Raw genomic sequence first — 19,544 nt, forward strand, 5'->3', positions numbered from 1 at the left:
CTGTTAAGTGTTACTTACAAACTACTTGAACAACTCATCTACAACTGGATCTATGAAACAATTAATAAACAAATACCCATAGAACAAGCTGGATTCAGGCCTGGTAGAAGCTGTAATGACCAAGTGTTTGCATTAACAACCCGTATTGAAAATGGATATGAGGAGACAGGCGCAAGCATAGCTGCTTCCTTGGATCTATCTGCTGCCTACGACACCGTATGGCGAGAAGGCCTTCTCTTAAAATTTGTGAAGATCATTCAGTGTTGGAAACTCACAAACCTACTTAGCAAGATGCTACGCAACAGACTTTTCGAGATTTACTCTGATAACGACAGAAGCAAAGTCTTCAAATTAAGTGACGGACTACCTCAAGGATCTGTACTGGCCCCTCTCCTTTTCAACTTGTACCTTTATGACCTGCCAGCCACAACCTCAAGGAAATTCATATATGCTGATGAAATCTGGTTGGCAGCCCAGAGCTCCAGTTTCACCACTGCTGAAAGCACATTCACTGCCGACATGGAAATCCTGGACACACACTTCAGGAAATGGTGCCTCCGCCTAAACCCTCAGGAAACTGTTACTTCAGCATTCCACATACGGAACAGACACTCTGACTATAAACCAGAAGTTAAACTCCAAGGACAAACCTTACAGTACCGCAGCACTCCAAAGTTCCAAAGTACCTCGAAATGACACTTGATAGGTCCCTAACTTTCCGACAAAATCTCTCCAACATGGCCAAAAAATTGAAGACCCGTAATAATATCATTCAGAAGCTTGCTGGTACCTCCTGAGGTTGCAGTGCTCAAACCCTAAGATCAACTGCGTTGGCACTATCATACTCTGTCACTGAATACTGTTGCCCGACATGGATGAACAGTGCTCACTGTAGCAAGACAGATGTGCAACTCAACCAGACAATGCTGCATATGTAGCACTCAAACTGCATGGCTACCAGTTTTAAGTAACATCCAACATCCAGCTCTACGAAGATCAGATGCTCTCCTGAAGATCTGGAGAAACATTCAGAAGAACCCTCAGCTACCCGTACACAGTGATAATAGCAGAACATAAGCATCTGAAGTCGAGAAAACCACCTTGGCGAACTGCACGTCATCTTGAAGCCTCCGACTTTAACATCAACGAAGTATGGAGAAGTCAATAGGAATAATTGTCAGTGTTCAACGGTCACCTGGTTGAAAAGCCTTCCATGCGAGTTCCAGGTTTCACACTCCCCAGACGTCAGTGGAGAACTATCAACCGCATCCGAACAGGACAAGGGAACTGCGGATATCTAAAGCACAAATGGGGCTGGGCAACATCTCCAGATCGTGACTGTGGAGCTGCCCTGCAAACAATAAATCACATTGTTGGTGAATGCCCGAAACGAGCCTTCAGGGGACCAATAAATGACATCCACCATGCATCACCTGAAGGGCTCAACTGGATCAACAGATTGGACTTAGAAATCTAAGAACTTGTGTAATGTGTACATAATTTAGTATAATACTTTGGACATTTGATTCTGTACCTGTATTTTGCTTGTCATTTCTTACACTGTATACTCTTAAAATTATGTACTTAAGTCAAGCTCTGCATCATCATACGATAAATAAAGAAATAAATAATAAGCTGAACCAAATGTAAACAGTGGTTAAAAGTCATGGCAAGGATTGTTCTATTTGTCTTTGTGTCATATATGACACATAAATGTTGCGGCTAGATGTGAGATATGGCGATAGTGTAGGCATGATACTTGAGCAGTCTGTTAAAGGAGTGCAGTGAACATAGCAGAACGTCAGAATAGACTTTGAACACAGGTTGATAATTTGCGCAAGATGCAAGCAAATTAGAGATCACACAGAAACTCGGGCTTCTGAGATCGGAAGTGCCTAAGGTGGTTCTCCAACATCACAGAGACAGTGTTTTCACATGTGTAAGCTACTGCACGTGATTACCATGAACATACTCTCACCTCCACAGAGCCACCTACGGCTAAAGGTGGTTTACTGAGTGACAGACTATCACTGATTTGAATGTGGGGCATCCCAGATTTCCCAGTTAAAAATATCTTTTTCTTGGGTGAAAATACACTATACCCTGGATGAAAGTAGATTTTTTCCAAGTTATGTGACAACATACTTTCCCTCAGAACTGTAAAACTTATCAATCCTTTGAATGATATAGGTTTTATACATCGGTATAGAACTTCCCAGCACTTTAGGCAACAAAATCTAGCAGAAAACACAATGTGTTTTGGAAAGATCTTTGATGCGCAGCAACATGTACGTGGCATATTTTCGTATTACGAATATATAAATATGAATTCCACCAAATACAGCTTCTGGTTTCTGAAGGACTAAAATGGAGAGTGTGATGTGCTTTTGTCAGTCAATCATAGTTCATGTCATGTGATCTTGCCAGCGAATGACAGCACATATTCAGAGGAGAAAACACAAAATGTAGTCAGCCAATAGTAACATGACTTAAGTAGCACAAACACACACATATAGGAAAAGTTAATTGTTTTAATTAATATACATACAGCATAGCTACAAGAAAAGCTAAGCTTTCACATATAATACTGGTCTTTTCTGGCGTGTTATCCTTTAAGATATATAAACACAAATGTGCTGTAAAATTTTAAATAATGGCATAAATGGCTGATCCTCAAAATATTAGTTCTGAATGAGAGTCAAACACTGTCAGATAAATTCATCATCAGACATTCTCACACTTAACACCTTCATCTTGCGTAAAAGGAAATTTACTTTCAATGAAGCACTTCTCAAACCACCATTCCACCTGTTAGAAATTTAATTAGTTGTGGTGCCACACTCATCAACAGCAGTCTGTCGTTATACAGTCTTGCATAGTTTTCGTCCTAAAGCCTTTGATACATTTTGCTATCAGCAGATGCTTGCATGTGCACAGTGTTTTGTTGTAAATTGTGCAAATTTTTAGCAACTAAAGCTTTATTTTGGCGTTCTTCTCTCATTTATGTTTTATTGCTGCAGTATTCTTCAGCGGCGGGCCAAAGTAAAATTCTTTGCTAGTGTATCAGTTCTTACCAGTCAAAATTACAAAACATTAACTGTAAACTAAAGAAACTGGAAAAACCCTGGAATTCAAAAAAAAAATCCTGCATTTTCTCCGACTTCCCATGATACAGCCTGCCCGCTGTGCTAAATGGGGTCATAATAATGAGATTCCACTATATTTGCATGTGACTTGACTGAAAAAGTAAAAGGACACCTTCATCCAAATACTTTTAGGTAGACTAGGTAACCTAGGACTGGCACATCTGTTGGATACATGTACCGCACTGTGTGAACGGCATTTAGGTATTCTAAGCAAGTGAGGTGATCTCTTCTGCTGCAGTACCCATTAAGGCTGTGAGTACTTCTACTTTACACATGTTGAACCTTTTCTTAAAGTGGATTTTGAGCATGGCCAATGAAAACTGCAGAGCAGCTGAACATATTTCCCAGCCTAACACCCAATGGCAAGGTTATCAGCACCATGACATTTATTAAAACACTCAAATGTGGGTAAGAACTAAAATTGTCGTACATGCATGCACTCTAAATGACCACACACTATCGCACAGGCACTCTCACATGCACTAAAACCAGTGGGAAGGGAAGATAGCTAATCAAGAAAGAAAAACAGAATGAAATCAAGACACAGAAGAGCTAAAAGAACAACACAGGGAAATGAGACTGGCTGACCACTTACAAAAAGCTTGGTGAGCCAGCCACCCTGTTGACACATTAAAAATATCTCCCCAAAATCTTGTTAAAAAGACGAGATAATTCACAAAACTTTAAAACGCAAACTACATCTGTTTGATTACACAAAATAGACTGCAGATCCACCGGCAAATCACTGCAGTCTGCTGATCAGCAAATAAAATGCAGTCCAATAAAATGTGGCACACCGTGATCTGCATGCCACAGTGTACTTTGCCACTTAATTATAGTTGACACGATAATGCAAAGTAACAACAATGTTTTCCTGTATTACTGTGTCAAATCTAAAATAATTTTGAGGCTCACAGTCAGCAGACCATTTTCAAAGCATGACATCTGCCACAATGGCACTACCAAAATGGCTCTCAGTTGGCTAATGTTTAAGGCTTGGTGAAACAAGGAATGAGCTGTTGCAGTGGTAGAAAGTGCAAGCAGGGCTCAGCATTCCAGTTACTAAATAACACTTGCTTTGAGAGTGCCAGCTGCTGTGCACTACTCAAGTGCACTGATGCTTTGTTGTGTTACATTGGAAACAGTGGACAATTTAAGCATAACACTAAAGTTATGAATGGAAAAACTCTGTTTCAAGGTATGAAATGTCAAGTCAACAAGTAATTTTAATGCTACTATAATAACCACAATGACAGTTATCTCTAACTTTGTGATCTGTTTGCCATATGTAGGGCTCAAAGCATTTTGTCAGTCAGTTGTGGATAATTGTAAAGCCTTTTCTGTGATTTAGCGTGTGACGAAGCAAGCTGGGATTTTTTACTTCCCCTTTTGTTTTGCCATCTGCCACCTTAAAATTCATTTTTTCACTTTTAACTACTTACCATTAACATACATTAGTATAATATGCATTTTCATAAAAGACAAAGGTTGGCCCTTAGTTTTGAAGACTATAACACCAGATCTAATTTTGGGCTTAGTTTTATGTAGGTAATTGATTCTCTGATTCATTTTGACTATTCCTAGATGGTATCTTTTGTTATAAGGTGAAACCAGTAATTGTTTCATTCTATTGTTGACATATAAACAAATATAAATTCTCTACTAATTATAAGCATTTGGAGGAACATCTAATGGTATTCTTAAGGGAGTTTTGTCAAAAGTATTGTTTGCATAATGATATATGATAATTTCATCATTTAAACAAATAATTCAGCCTAAATCTTGTAACAGAAGAAACTTTTAAAAGGAACGAATTTTTCGATGTATTCAGTTAATTTAATGAGTTAAGTTTTAACTGTAATTTCTGTAAATTTAACTTCGAACAATGCATAGTTTCAGCACCTCCTATCATGAGGATATATAAGGGCCCAATTTTTGGTGCTGAGACAGTCAGTCCACGGCCGAGTTTCAGACAAGGAACCTGTATTGGTTAGATCAACAACAATGCATCCATGAAATAAGTGTAACACAATTAGGCCGTGTGTTAAAGCTGCATACATACCTCTCTATTCTTCAAGAACTGTGAACTTTGTGGTTAGATGTTCACTGCTCGTATATGTTCAACAGGAAACTATTGTAGCAGCATGTGGAGATTTGCCTGCAAACTACTAATGAGGCTTATGGAAAGTTAAAATAATAGTGCACTGGCCATATATAACTGTGTATTATTGGGCAGTTGTTAACAGGGAAAGTAAACTACTGTGAAACACAACTGTGCACCTGTTGGCTACATTATTTAAAGTAGTCAGTGTTGTACTTCCACAACCCATTTTTAAGCTAATATCACATCGACACCGAGGACAACAAACAATGAAATAAATAAAGAAGGTGAACCATCACAAGTGCTCAATCGCATGGAATAGGGTAACTAGGGATATACAAGAAACAGCATGGAGAATTACAGACAGGTGTAGAGCAGCAGGCCTTCTGACTTCAGAGAGAGGAACAGAACTCAGATCAATAATTTGAAATTTCATGCATGAATTATGGTGTTAGCAACTTTTATTCAGACTACACTAACTGGTTTGGTTTAAGTTCTCAGCATCACCCAAGTTTTCAAAAGGCAAGTCGTCCATCTAGACTAGAGGTATACTTGGCACTGAAATGCATAGCATTGGGTGCTTCCCACTATACCGCTTATAAGGGTTTCTTCCCCATTCATTTGTGTGAGGAGTGTGTGTATTTTAGACATTTATTTGAGAATCTGGTAAATAAATGGCAAAGTGTATCACTTGGCTAAAAACACAATTATAAGAGTGAACATCTGGGCAAATTGAGAGGGGAAAGACATTATAGAACACAGATGGCTTGCAATAAAATGGCATATAATACACACGTCTATCTCGAAGTTCTTCTAGTCAGAGTAAAAAGGTACTGGTAAGCACATCAGAAAGGAAAGCAATGGTGATGGAAGGAATGCTGCTTTGGCCTTTGTGTCTCAGTTATTGAGATTACCACACGAAAATAAATTATGGCGGAGTAAAAAATATTTTAAAAACCAAATAACTTGTTTTTGTATTTCCTCTTTATTTTTAAGTTCTAAGATTTAGGAAAGTCATTCGTCAATATCGAAGATAACATTTTTTTTAATTTTCATAATTTTTGTTTCTTGTAATAAACTCAAAAATAATGTATCTAATATTTTCAGAATATACTGAAACATTCAGTTTTCAAGGCTGCAACAATCTACTTACTACTCATTTCTCAGTTTTGTAATCTTGTTTGGAACAATCCCAAATTATGCCAGTTTCAAAGCTAAGTATCACAGATGAAAATTATAAAGTTAAAACCTCACCCACCAAACTCTCTCCAAGTTTCTGCAAGCAATAATTGTGGATTTTGCCCCTCATATGGTTACCTAATGATAGGTTTAAATATCATACAATAAATCCTAAAAAAAAAAGCAATGAAAACAGAAACAATAATAAAACTAGCAATCCAAACAGGAATAGTAAAAAATGTTTAAATTTAACAGATATGAGTTACAGTTTTTTAGCAAATAAAAATTTTCAATTAATATTAAGTGGAATATTAAATACAGACATAAATACAGGCCACTTTTTGAAACATTCAAGCTACTCTCAAAGAAGAAAACTTCTTACACTTACCATCTGAGTATGACGTAGGCTTTAACTTTTCTTTCTCCTCAGGTTCAGCAAAACTTTCCTGAAAAATATATAAACAACACGTTCTTATATCTATATGTCAAATCTGATCCTACAGAAATTAATAATTAATGGTTTTGACTTCAATCATAGTAATGGTAACAGATGTGTTTGATGTACCCTGTCAGTCCAAAACATTTCCAGACGGGACTATTAAAAATTAGAGCAAAAAAGTTAAGATGGTGATTTTACTGTTTCAGGTATTCTACACAGCCCCTTACATTTGAGTACAAGGCATAGAATGCTCATACATCAATGTGAAACTGCTAGGAAAGTCCTTCATTGGTATGATGTTTAACTCTCACATTATATTAGCACTTTCTTCAGTCTTTATGAACCAGATGATTCATTATGCACTTTGCTGTTTTGTGGTAGAGTCGCAGTGATAATATCAAGTCTCGTCACCTGTGATGACTTTATCCAGAAAAGAATTGCTTGCTTTTTTATACCAATCAAGTGGTGGCAGGCATCTAAACGTCATTTATTTTTGTTTGAGATGCAAGGTGTGAGGGATAAACTTCCCCACATACTTTCCTCTTCTACAAAACATTCAAAAGAACATTATGAACTGCTAATTTACAGATGTTCAGTTAGTTGCTTCATTGCAATGTGTGACAATTACAATTTGCACAACAACAACACCACACACACTAGGGTCCCACACCCACTACTTAACACTGCATGCTCACAACTTATCAGTCAAATGCACTTCTGTTGTTTACGGTCGCTAGTTCAAGCTACCACTGTAGTTACTACACTGCCATTGCTTATACGCCAGGAATGGGAAAACATAATTTATCCATTGCTGAGAAAGGATGGTTTAAAGTCAAACTATATGAAAACTTAAAATTTACTCCCATGTGAACTGAATGCGTGGAAACGGTTTGAAGTGAATCAAATAAATAAAGAATGCAATCTTACGATAAAATTGAGAACTTGCTTTGAAACATCTAGTTTCATTCAGATTTTGCGAGTCTTTTTACACCCGTGCTATTTCAATGTTTCAAACTTGTGCAAATCGATTCAAATTTTGTGAGAAAGTAGACAAATACACGTAAGTAATGGCCATCTTGTTTTGTGCAAGCTTTATCCGTGGTTCTAAGTTGCACACAAAATGCGTATAAAATCCAGTTTTACATGAATCACATCTGCTGACATGGTTTAAAGAGATACAAGTGCCGATAAAAAAACATGTTCTTGAGATAATTATTAGAAGCTTTTGCAAATATATTTCATCATTCGGGTTTTACAAGCAAAAAAATCGTGCAACTAGACATGAAACTACGTTTTGTACAAATGCTCTGTATTTACGTGCTGCATTTGGATACAATTAAAAAATCTGGTTATTATAGTTGGTTATCATTTCATTGTTTATACGTTAAGGATTTTATTCACTAGTGACTTAATTGTTGAAAACTCTTTCGACATGCAAAACAATGTATATACCAAATCAGAATTATGCCCAGCAACATACAAAATGTTGTACTGTTTGAGCGACCATTTAAAGCTTTATCGATGAGCATGCAGAAAATTAAAGTAATTGTCAGAAAAATGGCAATCTTATTTCCTTGCATTACTGATCAGTTTGCTTAAACTGGAGTCACACAGGTCATTGCAGTTTAACAAGAGTGCTTGCTTTGAGTAAACAGAGATGAAACAAATTTGGAAAAATCTGGAAAAATCAACTGAGTTTTTAAAAAATGACCTAGAAAATTGAGAGACTGCGCTTACACTTGAATATGTTAGCCGATATCACTAATAAAAAACAAATGGTCTTAAAAAAACATGCGTGATGTAAGAAAGTACATTACAGAAGAGCCTGCAGTTGGAGAAATGTTATGTGAAGTAGTGAAGTGCATTAAGCTTCTCCAAGTAGTTCCAATCACAACAGCAACAGCAGAATGGTCATTTAGTGCCCTTAGACGTCTGAAGTCATATCTCTGGTTAACAATGGGAAGAAGCGATTCAACAACTTGGCTGTTTTTCATGCCCACCGAGATGTTTCGGATGACTTAGATATTCGACCTCATCAATGACTTCATATTCAGTAATCAAGTCACATGATCAACATTTGCACCTTTCTAAAGGCACTCTAGCCATAATAACGGCATTTAGAGCAATATTAAAGATCTTTATAAAATAGAGAACTAAATACATGCATAATGTTAAATTTTCAGTTTCGAAATATTAGTACTAGTTTAGTAATGTATTACTATATCACTGTAGTATTAGTTATTCTCAAATACTTAAATATTTTTGGGATGTAAGACTCAATTAAAACCCACTGTTTACATACTTTTTGACTGAAAGTATTAGACATACTGTATTAACTTTATTAACTGTATTAAAGCATTAACTTTGAGATATTGTTTTTATTTAATGAACCCTGAACCTTATTCATGTTGTTGTTGTTGTGGTGGTCTTCAGTCCTGAGACTGGTTTGATGCAGCTCTCCATGCTACTCTATCCTGTGCAAGCTTTTTCATCTCCCAGTACCTACTGCAATCTACATCCTTCTGAATCTGCTTAGTGTATTCATCTCTTGGTCTCCCTCTACGATTTTTACCCTCCACGCTGCCCTCCAATACTAAATTGGTGATCCCTTGATGCCTCAGAACATGTCCTACCAACCGATCCCTTCTTCTGGTCAAGTTGTGCCACAAACTTCTCTTCTCCCCAATCCTATTCAATACTTCCTCATTAGTTATGTGATCTACCCATCTAATCTTCAGCATTCTTCTGTAGCACCACATTTCGAAAGCTTCTATTCTCTTCTTGTCCAAACTATTTATCGTCCATGTTTCACTTCCATACATGGCTACACTCCATACGAATACTTTCAGAAATGACTTCCTGACACTTAAATCAATACTGGATGTTAACAAATTTCTCTTCTTCAGAAACGCTTTCCTTGCCATTGCCAGCCTACATTTTATATCCTCTCTACTTCGACCATCATCAGTTATTTTGCTCCCCAAATAGCAAAACTCCTTTACTACTTTAATTGCCTCATTTCCTAATCTAATTCCCTCAGCATCACCCGACTTAATTAGACTACATTCCATTATCCTTGTTTTGCTTTTGTTGATGTTCATCTTATATCCTCCTTTCAAGACACTGTCCATTCCATTCAACTGCTCTTCCAAGTCCTTTGCTGTCTCTGACAGAATTACAATGTCATCGGCGAACCTCAAAGTTTTTATTTCTTCTCCATGGATTTTAATACCTACTCCGAATTTTTCTTTTGTTTCCTTTACTGCTTGCTCAATATACAGATTGAACAACATCGGGGAGAGGCTACAACCCTGTCTTACTCCCTTCCCAACCACTGCTTCCCTTTCATGTCCCTCGACTCTTATAACTGCCATCTGGTTTCTGTACAAATTGTAAATAGCCTTTCGCTCCCTGTATTTTACCCCTGCCACCTTTAGAATTTGAAAGAGAGTATTCCAGTCAACATTGTCAAAAGCTTTCTCTAAGTCTACAAATGCTAGAAACGTAGGTTTGCCTTTCCTTAATCTTTCTTCTAAGATAAGTCGTAAGGTCAGTATTGCCTCACGTGTTCCAGTGTTTCTACGGAATCCAAACTGATCTTCCCCGAGGTTGGCTTCTACTAGTTTTTCCATTCGTCTGTAAAGAATTCGTGTTAGTATTTTGCAGCTGTGACTTATTAAGCTGATAGTTCGGTAATTTTCACATCTGTCAACACCTGCTTTCTTTGGAATTGGAATTATTATATTCTTCTTGAAGTCTGAGGGTATTTCGCCTGTTTCATACATCTTGCTCACCAGATGGTAGAGTTTTGTCAGGACTGGCTCTCCCACGGCCGTCAGTAGTTCCAATGGAATATTGTCTACTCCGGGGGCCTTGTTTCGACTCAGGTCTTTCACTGCTCTGTCAAACTCTTCACGCAGTATTATATCTCCCATTTCATCTTCATCTACATCCTCTTCCATTTCCATAATATTGTCCTCAAGTACATCGCCCTTGTATAGACCCTCTATATACTCCTTCCACCTTTCTGCTTTCCCTTCTTTGCTTAGAACTGGGTTTCCATCTGAGCTCTTGATATTCATACAAGTCGTTCTCTTATCTCCAAAGGTATCTTTAATTTTCCTGTAGGCGGTATCTATCTTACCCCTAGTGAGATAGGCCTCTACATCCTTACATTTGTCCTCTAGCCATCCCTGCTTAGCCATTTTGCACTTCCTGTCGATCTCATTTTTGAGACGTTTGTATTCCTTTTTGCCTGTTTCACTTACTGCATTTTTATATTTTCTCCTTTCATCAATTAAATTCAATATTTCTTCTGTTACCCAAGGATTTCTACTAGCCCTCGTCTTTTTACCTACTTGATCCTCTGCTGCCTTCACTACTTCATCCCTCAAAGCTACCCATTCTTCTTCTACTGTATTTATTTCCCCCATTCCTGTCAATTGCTCCTTTATGCTCTCCCTGAATCTCTGTACAACCTCTGGTTCTTTTAGTTTATCCAGGTCCCATCTCCTTAAATTCCCACCTTTTTGCAGTTTCTTCAGTTTTAATCTACAGGTCATAACCAATAGATTGTGGTCAGAGTCCACATCTGCCCCTGGAAATGTCTTACAATTTAAAACCTGGTTCCTAAATCTCTGTCTTACCATTATAAAATCTATCTGATACCTTTTAGTATCTCCAGGGTTCTTCCATGTATACAACCTTCTTTCATGATTCTTAAACCAAGTGTTAGTTATGATTATATTGTGCTCTGTGCAAAATTCGACCAGGCGGCTTCCTCTTTCATTTCTGTCCCCCAATCCATATTCACCTACTATGTTTCCTTCTCTCCCTTTTCCTACACTCGAATTCCAGTCACCCATGACTATTAAATTTTTGTCTCCCTTCACAATCTGAATAATTTCTTTTATTTCATCATACATTTCTTCAATTTCTTCGTCATCTGCAGAGCTAGTTGGCATATAAACTTGTACTACTGTAGTAGGCGTGGGCTTCGTATCTATCTTGGCCACAATAATGCGTTCACTATGCTGTTTGTAGTAGCTTACCCGCATTCCTATTTTCCTATTCATTATTAAACCTACTCCTGCATTACCCCTATTTGATTTTGTGTTTATAACCCTGTAGTCGCCTGACCAGATGTCTTGTTCCTCCTGCCACCGAACTTCACTAATTCCCACTATATCTAACTTCAACCTATCCATTTCCCTTTTTAAATTTTCTAACCTACCTGCCTGATTAAGGGATCTGACATTCCACGCTCCGATCCGTAGAATGCCAGTTTTCTTTCTCCTGATAATGACGTTCTCTTGAGTAGTCCCCGCCCGGAGATCCGAATGGGGGACTATTTTACCTCCGGAATATTTTACCCAAGAGGACGCCATCATCATGTAATCATACAGTAAAGCTGCATGCCCTCGGGAAAAATTACGGCTGTAGTTTCCCCTTGCTTTCAGCCGTTCGCAGTACCAGCACAGCAAGGCCGTTTTGGTTATTGTTACAAGGCCAGATCAGTCAATCATCCAGACTGTTGCCCTTGCAACTACTGAAAAGGCTGCTGCCCCTCTTCAGGAACCACACGTTTGTCTGGCCTCTCAACAGATACCCCTCCGTTGTGGTTGCACCTACGGTACGGCTATCTGTATCGCTGAGGCACGCAAGCCTCCCCACCAACGGCAAGGTCCATGGTTCATGGTTCATAGTAAGCTTAAATTACCTATTTCACTTATTAATCAAAGTGCTATTAGTGTGCAACAACAATATTTTATGTTTTATTCTGTTAATGATAGTTTAGGATTTATTTAAATATAATTTCAGTCTTTTCAGAGCTGTATACTCACTTCTCTGTAATAGTCTATAAGCATGATTATTACTGTAAATTAAATTAGCTTTTTACGAAAATACCGTGTGTGTTCATGTTTTGTTTGTTTTTTCAAAGCCAAAAAAGTGTTGGGCTTGTCGAGTTTCCTGAAGTGTCAAGTCATCAAGAGTCCAGTTTTCGAAGTTATAATGTTGATCATATGACTCTAAAATGCTTAAGAAACTTTAAAACTCGCTGTTTTTCATCTAAAGTTTAGAAAATTTCTCGGGGCAAGATCCCCAATATTTTTTATAAGTTGGGGCCCCTAACGACATGATGGCATGTGCCATGTTACACGACATAACATCATGTTACTTTACTTGATATGATGCATTATATTATATGACAGGAGTACTAATACTAACAAATAAAAAAATGTGAATATATCAAGAAGTTTTGATTTACATATCTTTGAAGTTGCCACATAAATCGGAATGCTAGTTCCCATATTTTAAGTCCCCAACACTGCCCAGGACATATCTGCCTTTTTTGTGCTTTGATAGGAGCATTTTTCATTCTGGTCCCACTATGTTTAAGTTGTAGACCAGCAATAAGCTGATAAAACTAATGGCTACTCTGAAGAAATTAATACTCTGCAAGTGGAGGAAAAAAAGGCAACAAATAAAGAAGCAAAAATGCAACAGACCAGGTTTTGATTGGAAAATTATTCTAGAAAACTGCAAAAGCTAGAGAACTAATCTTCACGTGCTGTGCATCGACTTCAAAAGTGGATGACTCGCTGCTTGATGGTTGGACAACAAAATACCTGGAAATCAATGGAGTAAGGAAAAAATTAGGAATGTTACAGAAAATACTGTGTAGCACTACAAGATTGAACTTTTGTTGGAAATAAGGAGTTACAGATTGTTCAACATCAAGAAAGCACTCATCTAAGGTGACTCACTTTCGTGACTCATTACGACTGATGATAACAATGGAAACATATGTGGGCCAGAGATTGGCCTAACACTTGTGGAAAATCTCATCCACTGTATGTGTATAGTTCATAGAACTGGAAGTCAAAACACAGTCACTGATCATTACAGCCCAGACATTCAGCATTGGCATCAATAAGGAATTCAGCCAGGAAAAATATGACCAAGTGGCACTAAAAACATAGAAGATTACAGAAAGGGAAGGCATAGCAATGACAAATGGAGAAGCCATCAAGTGCTACCAACTCTACAAATACATGGGCATTTTGCAACTGGACAAAATCACATTTGACCATGTGAAAACTGTTCAGCAAAGAATATGTCTAAAGGAGCAGAAAAATTTTCAAAATGCAAACTGAATGGTGGCAATAACACCAAAACCATGAATATCTGGGCCATATAGGTACACTGCAGTCATTGTGGACTGTACACAAGTGAAACTGTACAACTTAAAAAAAACATGAAACACTTCACTTCATAATTAATCATGTCTTACATCTCTGCATGTGATGGACAGGTTGTACATGTCCAGAGGCTTCTGGAAGTTGGGGAGACATTGGAAGAAAAAGAAAAAACATGGAGTAGCACACTATATGAGACAGAGACCTCTGAGGGAACAATCTGATCAACAACTGAGTTGTTGCAAAGGTCACACAGACAGATTACAAGCAAAGCTGTGGCATGAATGATAAACTTATGTTAGAAATAATATCTTCAGTGCAAGAAAATCCAAAAGCCAGACTACTGTAGGAATCCCATTGATTGAACACTGGAGCACAACAGCCAAAAATCAGAATCAGGGAGAAATGGGAACTGTAAGTTGCATACATTACTATTCCAAAAGACAGCAGAGCTGACGAATAAAAGATGAAAAAACTTATACCACGGGCAGCATCACAGCTGAGCAATATGACCTCTTGCTGCAATCTACTTGGACTGATTTGTACACATATTCCCAATGGCTTTATATGGTGTTACATATTTGGAAATAGGCAGTCAGTAAACTTGTTCTGTGGAGATAGTAGGTGAATTGCCCACAGTCTGGAAAAAGCTAGAAGTTGTTTAGGCCAATGGTTACAGGCTTCAGCTTGCTGAATGAACCTGTGGTGATGTTGGGGCACATGTGGCAAAAGCTGGGGCACCTCAAGCTGCTGCTGAAACCCCTGAAAGCCTCATTTTCACTGCAGCTTCTGAAAGCAAAGCACATGACAAACTGATCTTCACTTGACGGTGAAGTGAATAGTAACAAAATCTTAAATACAGACTGTGATGGAATTCGAGACTTCCTAGGAGATAGAATCCGACACCTTCTTGAGGGAACAAAACATATGTAAAAGTAATTTCAGTAGTGCCTCAAGAAAGTGATATATGACTATTATCGTGATCCTCAATATATGTGAATGATCTAGTGGACAATGTCAAACACCATGACGTTGTTCAAGATGGTTCTGTTGGGCGTAGTAAGGTTGCAATGCCAGAAGACAGTACCAAAATGCAGGAATACCTGCAGATTCACAATTGGTGCAAGGACTGGCAGTTGATCCTAACCATAAATAAATGTAACATATGGCACCTAAGTAGGTAAAAAGATCCACTACTCTTTGATAAATCACTAGAACAGTAATGACTATAAAACATCTGATAGTACCTGTCCTTAGTGATCTAATGTGGTATGACCCCACAAAACCAGTATTACGAAAAGCAGATTTCAGGCTGATATTTAAAGACATAATCCTATGAAAATGAAAACCTTTAATAAAATAATAGCCTAAAAACATTTGTTCAACACATTTTTGAATATTGTTCAGTCAGTCTTTGTCCCTTAACAATGTAACAGGTAGGAAAAATAAGAAAAAAAGGCAGGGGAGAGAGAGGGGTGGACACGGACGGGTGGGGACAGAGGCGGGAGAGAGAGGGGTGGACACAGACAGGTGGGGACAGAGGCGGGAGAGAGGGTGGTGGACACTGACGGGGGGAGAGGACGGGTGGACACGGAGAGGGGGACGGGGGGGTAAAGAGGGGGACGGGGGGTAAAGAGGGGGACGGGGGGGTAAAGAGGGGGACGGGGGGGTAAAGAGCGAGGGAGACGGGGGGGGGGGGACAGAGCGAGGGAGACGGGGGGGGGGACAGAGCGAGGGGGACGGGGGGGGGACAGAGCGAGGGGGACGGGGGGGGGGGACAGAGCGAGGGGGACGGGGGGGGGGACAGAGCGAGGGGGACGGGGGGGGGGACAGAGCGAGGGGGACGGGGGGGGACAGAGAGAGGGGGACGGGGGGGGACAGAGCGAGGGGGACGGGGGGGGGACAGAGCGAGGGGGACGGGGGGGACAGAGCGAGGGGGACGGGGGGGACAGAGCGAGGGGGACGGGGGGGGACAGAGCGAGGGGGACGGGGGGGACAGAGCGAGGGGGACGGGGGGGGACAGAGCGAGGGGGACGGGGGGGGGACAGAGCGAGGGGGACGGGGGGGGACAGAGCGAGGGGGACGGGGGGGGGACAGAGCGAGGGGGACGGGGGGGGGGACAGAGCGAGGGGGACGGGGGGGGACAGAGCGAGGGGGACGGGGGGGACAGAGCGAGGGGGACGGGGGGGGACAGAGCGAGGGGGACGGGGGGGGACAGAGCGAGGGGGACGGGGGGGACAGAGCGAGGGGGACGGGGGGGACAGAGCGAGGGGGACGGGGGGGGACAGAGCGAGGGGGACGGGGGGGGGACAGAGCGAGGGGGACGGGGGGGGACAGAGCGAGGGAGACGGGGGGGGGGACAGAGCGAGGGAGACGGGGGGGGGGACAGAGCGAGGGAGACGGGGGGGGGGGACAGAGCGAGGGAGACGGGGGGGGACAGAGCGAGGGAGACGGGGGGGACAGAGCGAGGGAGACGGGGGGGACAGAGCGAGGGAGACGGGGGGGGACAGCGAGGGAGACGGGGGGGACAGCGAGGGAGACGGGGGGGACAGCGAGGGAGACGGGGGGGGACAGCGAGGGAGACGGGGGGGACAGCGAGGGAGACGGGGGGGGACAGCGAGGGAGACGGGGGGGGACAGCGAGGGAGACGGGGGGGACAGCGAGGGAGACGGGGGGGACAGCGAGGGAGACGGGGGGGACAGCGAGGGAGACGGGGGGGACAGCGAGGGAGACGGGGGGGACAGCGAGGGAGACGGGGGGGGACAGCGAGGGAGACGGGGGGGACAGCGAGGGAGACGGGGGGGACAGCGAGGGAGACGGGGGGGGACAGCGAGGGGGACGGGGGGGACAGCGAGGGGGACGGGGGGGGACAGCGAGGGGGACGGGGGGGACAGAGCGAGGGGGACGGGGGGGGACAGAGCGAGGGGGACGGGGGGGGGACAGAGCGAGGGAGACGGGGGGGGACAGCGAGGGAGACGGGGGGGGACAGCGAGGGAGACGGGGGGGGGACAGCGAGGGAGACGGGGGGGACAGCGAGGGGGACGGGGGGGGACAGCGAGGGGGACGGGGGGGGGACAGCGAGGGGGACGGGGGGGGACAGAGCGAGGGGGACGGGGGGGGACAGAGCGAGGGGGACGGGGGGGGGACAGAGCGAGGGGGACGGGGGGGGGACAGAGCGAGGGGGACGGGGGGGGGACAGAGCGAGGGGGACGGGGGGGGACAGAGCGAGGGGGACGGGGGGGACAGAGCGAGGGAGACGGGGGGGGACAGAGCGAGGGAGACGGGGGGGGGACAGAGCGAGGGAGACGGGGGGGGGACAGAGCGAGGGAGACGGGGGGGGGACAGAGAGAGGGAGACGGGGGGGGGACAGAGAGAGGGAGACGGGGGGGGGACAGAGAGAGGGAGACGGGGGGGGGGACAGAGAGAGGGAGACGGGGGGGGACAGAGAGAGGGAGACGGGGGGGGACAGAGAGAGGGAGACGGGGGGGGACAGAGAGAGGGAGACGGGGGGGGACAGAGAGAGGGAGACGGGGGGGGACAGAGAGAGGGAGACGGGGGGGGGACAGAGAGAGGGAGACGGGGGGGGACAGAGAGAGGGAGACGGGGGGACAGAGAGAGGGAGACGGGGGGACAGAGAGAGGGAGACGGGGGGACAGAGAGAGGGAGACGGGGGGACAGAGAGAGGGAGACGGGGGGACAGAGAGAGGGAGACGGGGGGACAGAGGGAGGGAGACGGGGGGACAGAGGGAGGGAGACGGGGGGACAGAGGGAGGGAGACGGGGGGACAGAGGGAGGGAGACGGGGGGACAGAGGGAGGGAGACGGGGGGACAGAGGGAGGGAGACGGGGGGACAGAGGGAGGGAGACGGGGGGACAGAGGGAGGGAGACGGGGGGACAGAGGGAGGGAGACGGGGGGACAGAGGGAGGGAGACGGGGGGACAGAGGGAGGGAGACGGGGGGACAGAGGGAGGGAGACGGGGGGACAGAGGGAGGGAGACGGGGGGACAGAGGGAGGGAGACGGGGGGACAGAGGGAGGGAGACGGGGGGACAGAGGGAGGGAGACGGGGGGACAGAGGGAGGGAGACGGGGGGACAGAGGGAGGGAGACGGGGGGACAGAGGGAGGGAGACGGGGGGAGAGAGTGAGGGGAAGAGAGTGAGGGGAAGAGAGTGAGGGGAAGAGAGTGAGGGGAAGAGAGTGAGGGGAAGAGAGTGAGGGGGAAGAGAGGGAGGGGAAGAGAGGGAGGGGGAAGAGAGGGAGGGGAAGAGAGGGAGGGGAAGAGAGGGAGGGGAAGAGAGGGAGGGGAAGAGAGGGAGGGGAAGAGAGGGAGGGGAAGAGAGGGAGGGGAAGAGAGGGAGGGGAAGAGAGGGAGGGGAAGAGAGGGAGGGGAAGAGAGGGAGGGGAAGAGAGGGAGGGGAAGAGAGGGAGGGGAAGAGAGGGAGGGGAAGAGAGGGAGGGGAAGAGAGGGAGGGGAAGAGAGGGAGGGGAAGAGAGGGAGGGGAAGAGAGGGAGGGGAAGAGAGGGAGGGGAAGAGAGGGAGGGGAAGAGAGGGAGGGGAAGAGAGGGAGGGGAAGAGAGGGAGGGGAAGAGAGGGAGGGGAAGAGAGGGAGGGGAAGAGAGGGGAAGGAAAAGAGTTAGGAAACAGCGTTATATTTGCTCAGGGGGATCATTGTGTAATAGTGGTAGCATTACAGAGATCAGCAGCAAAGTCTTAGTTGACACCACAAGGGTATTATTGTGTTGACATGGCAAGGTTTACTGCTGAAATTTTGAGACTCTGTCTTCCAAGAATAGATTTCCTACATTTCTTGGAAGATATTGTCTCAAAATTATGTATATCAGTGGCAGCCAAACTTATTAAGCTTCTGAGCAGCCACACTGTTTTTAAATGTATACCTTGATATTTCAGCTATGGAACTTCATCAGGAGACAAACTGCTGTGTTAATAAGCTAGTCTGCTACAGACTGTAGATGCTATAGTATTTTTCTAAGTATAAAAACGAAATAATATGTACAATAAAACATAACTTCAAGCAGATATTCATTTTAGAAGCACAACCAAGTTGGAGACATATTTTAATAGCCCTTCACATTAGTAGAAGAGATGGAGAAGATGCATGTTAACATTGAGTGAATGTCTACAGAAAATGGTAATAAAAAAAGTTTCTAAACACAAAGGGGATGACATCCTGAAACAACACATGGAAAAGATGGGGAATCTGAAATTATAACTCATTTACAAATTGCTCTTTTGGGAGTGTTTATTAATTGATTCCATCACTTTTGATATCTTTACTGCCAATATTTTCTCCAAGGTTTCTAGACATGGCTTCACCATGTCTTTTTATTTGCAATATTAGTGCTTTTGGTGCAAGGTTATAACATGATTTGCAAATTTTTTAACATACATATATCAGGAGACTGGAATGTTTTTAGCTTTTCATGAACTATTGTATAGGAACCACATTATTCTTATTCTT

At 43.3% G+C, this 19,544-nt stretch overlaps 1 protein-coding gene across 7 annotated transcripts in view; it reads right to left on the reverse strand.

Moving 5' to 3' along the window:
* The window catches only part of LOC126483868 (longitudinals lacking protein, isoforms H/M/V-like), a 155,820-nt gene that overhangs the window by 43,999 nt on the left and 92,277 nt on the right, over positions 1–19,544 (reverse strand). For all 7 annotated transcript variants that reach the window (XM_050107151.1, XM_050107143.1, XM_050107098.1 and 4 more), the window contains one exon: positions 6,815–6,872. In XM_050107151.1, the coding sequence (XP_049963108.1) occupies positions 6,815–6,872 (58 nt within the window). The remainder of the gene's footprint in view (positions 1–6,814; positions 6,873–19,544) is intronic.

The sequence above is a fragment of the Schistocerca serialis genome, chromosome 1 (genome assembly GCF_023864345.2).
Source record: "Schistocerca serialis cubense isolate TAMUIC-IGC-003099 chromosome 1, iqSchSeri2.2, whole genome shotgun sequence".
In the NCBI taxonomy this organism is placed as follows: Eukaryota; Metazoa; Arthropoda; class Insecta; order Orthoptera; family Acrididae; genus Schistocerca; species Schistocerca serialis.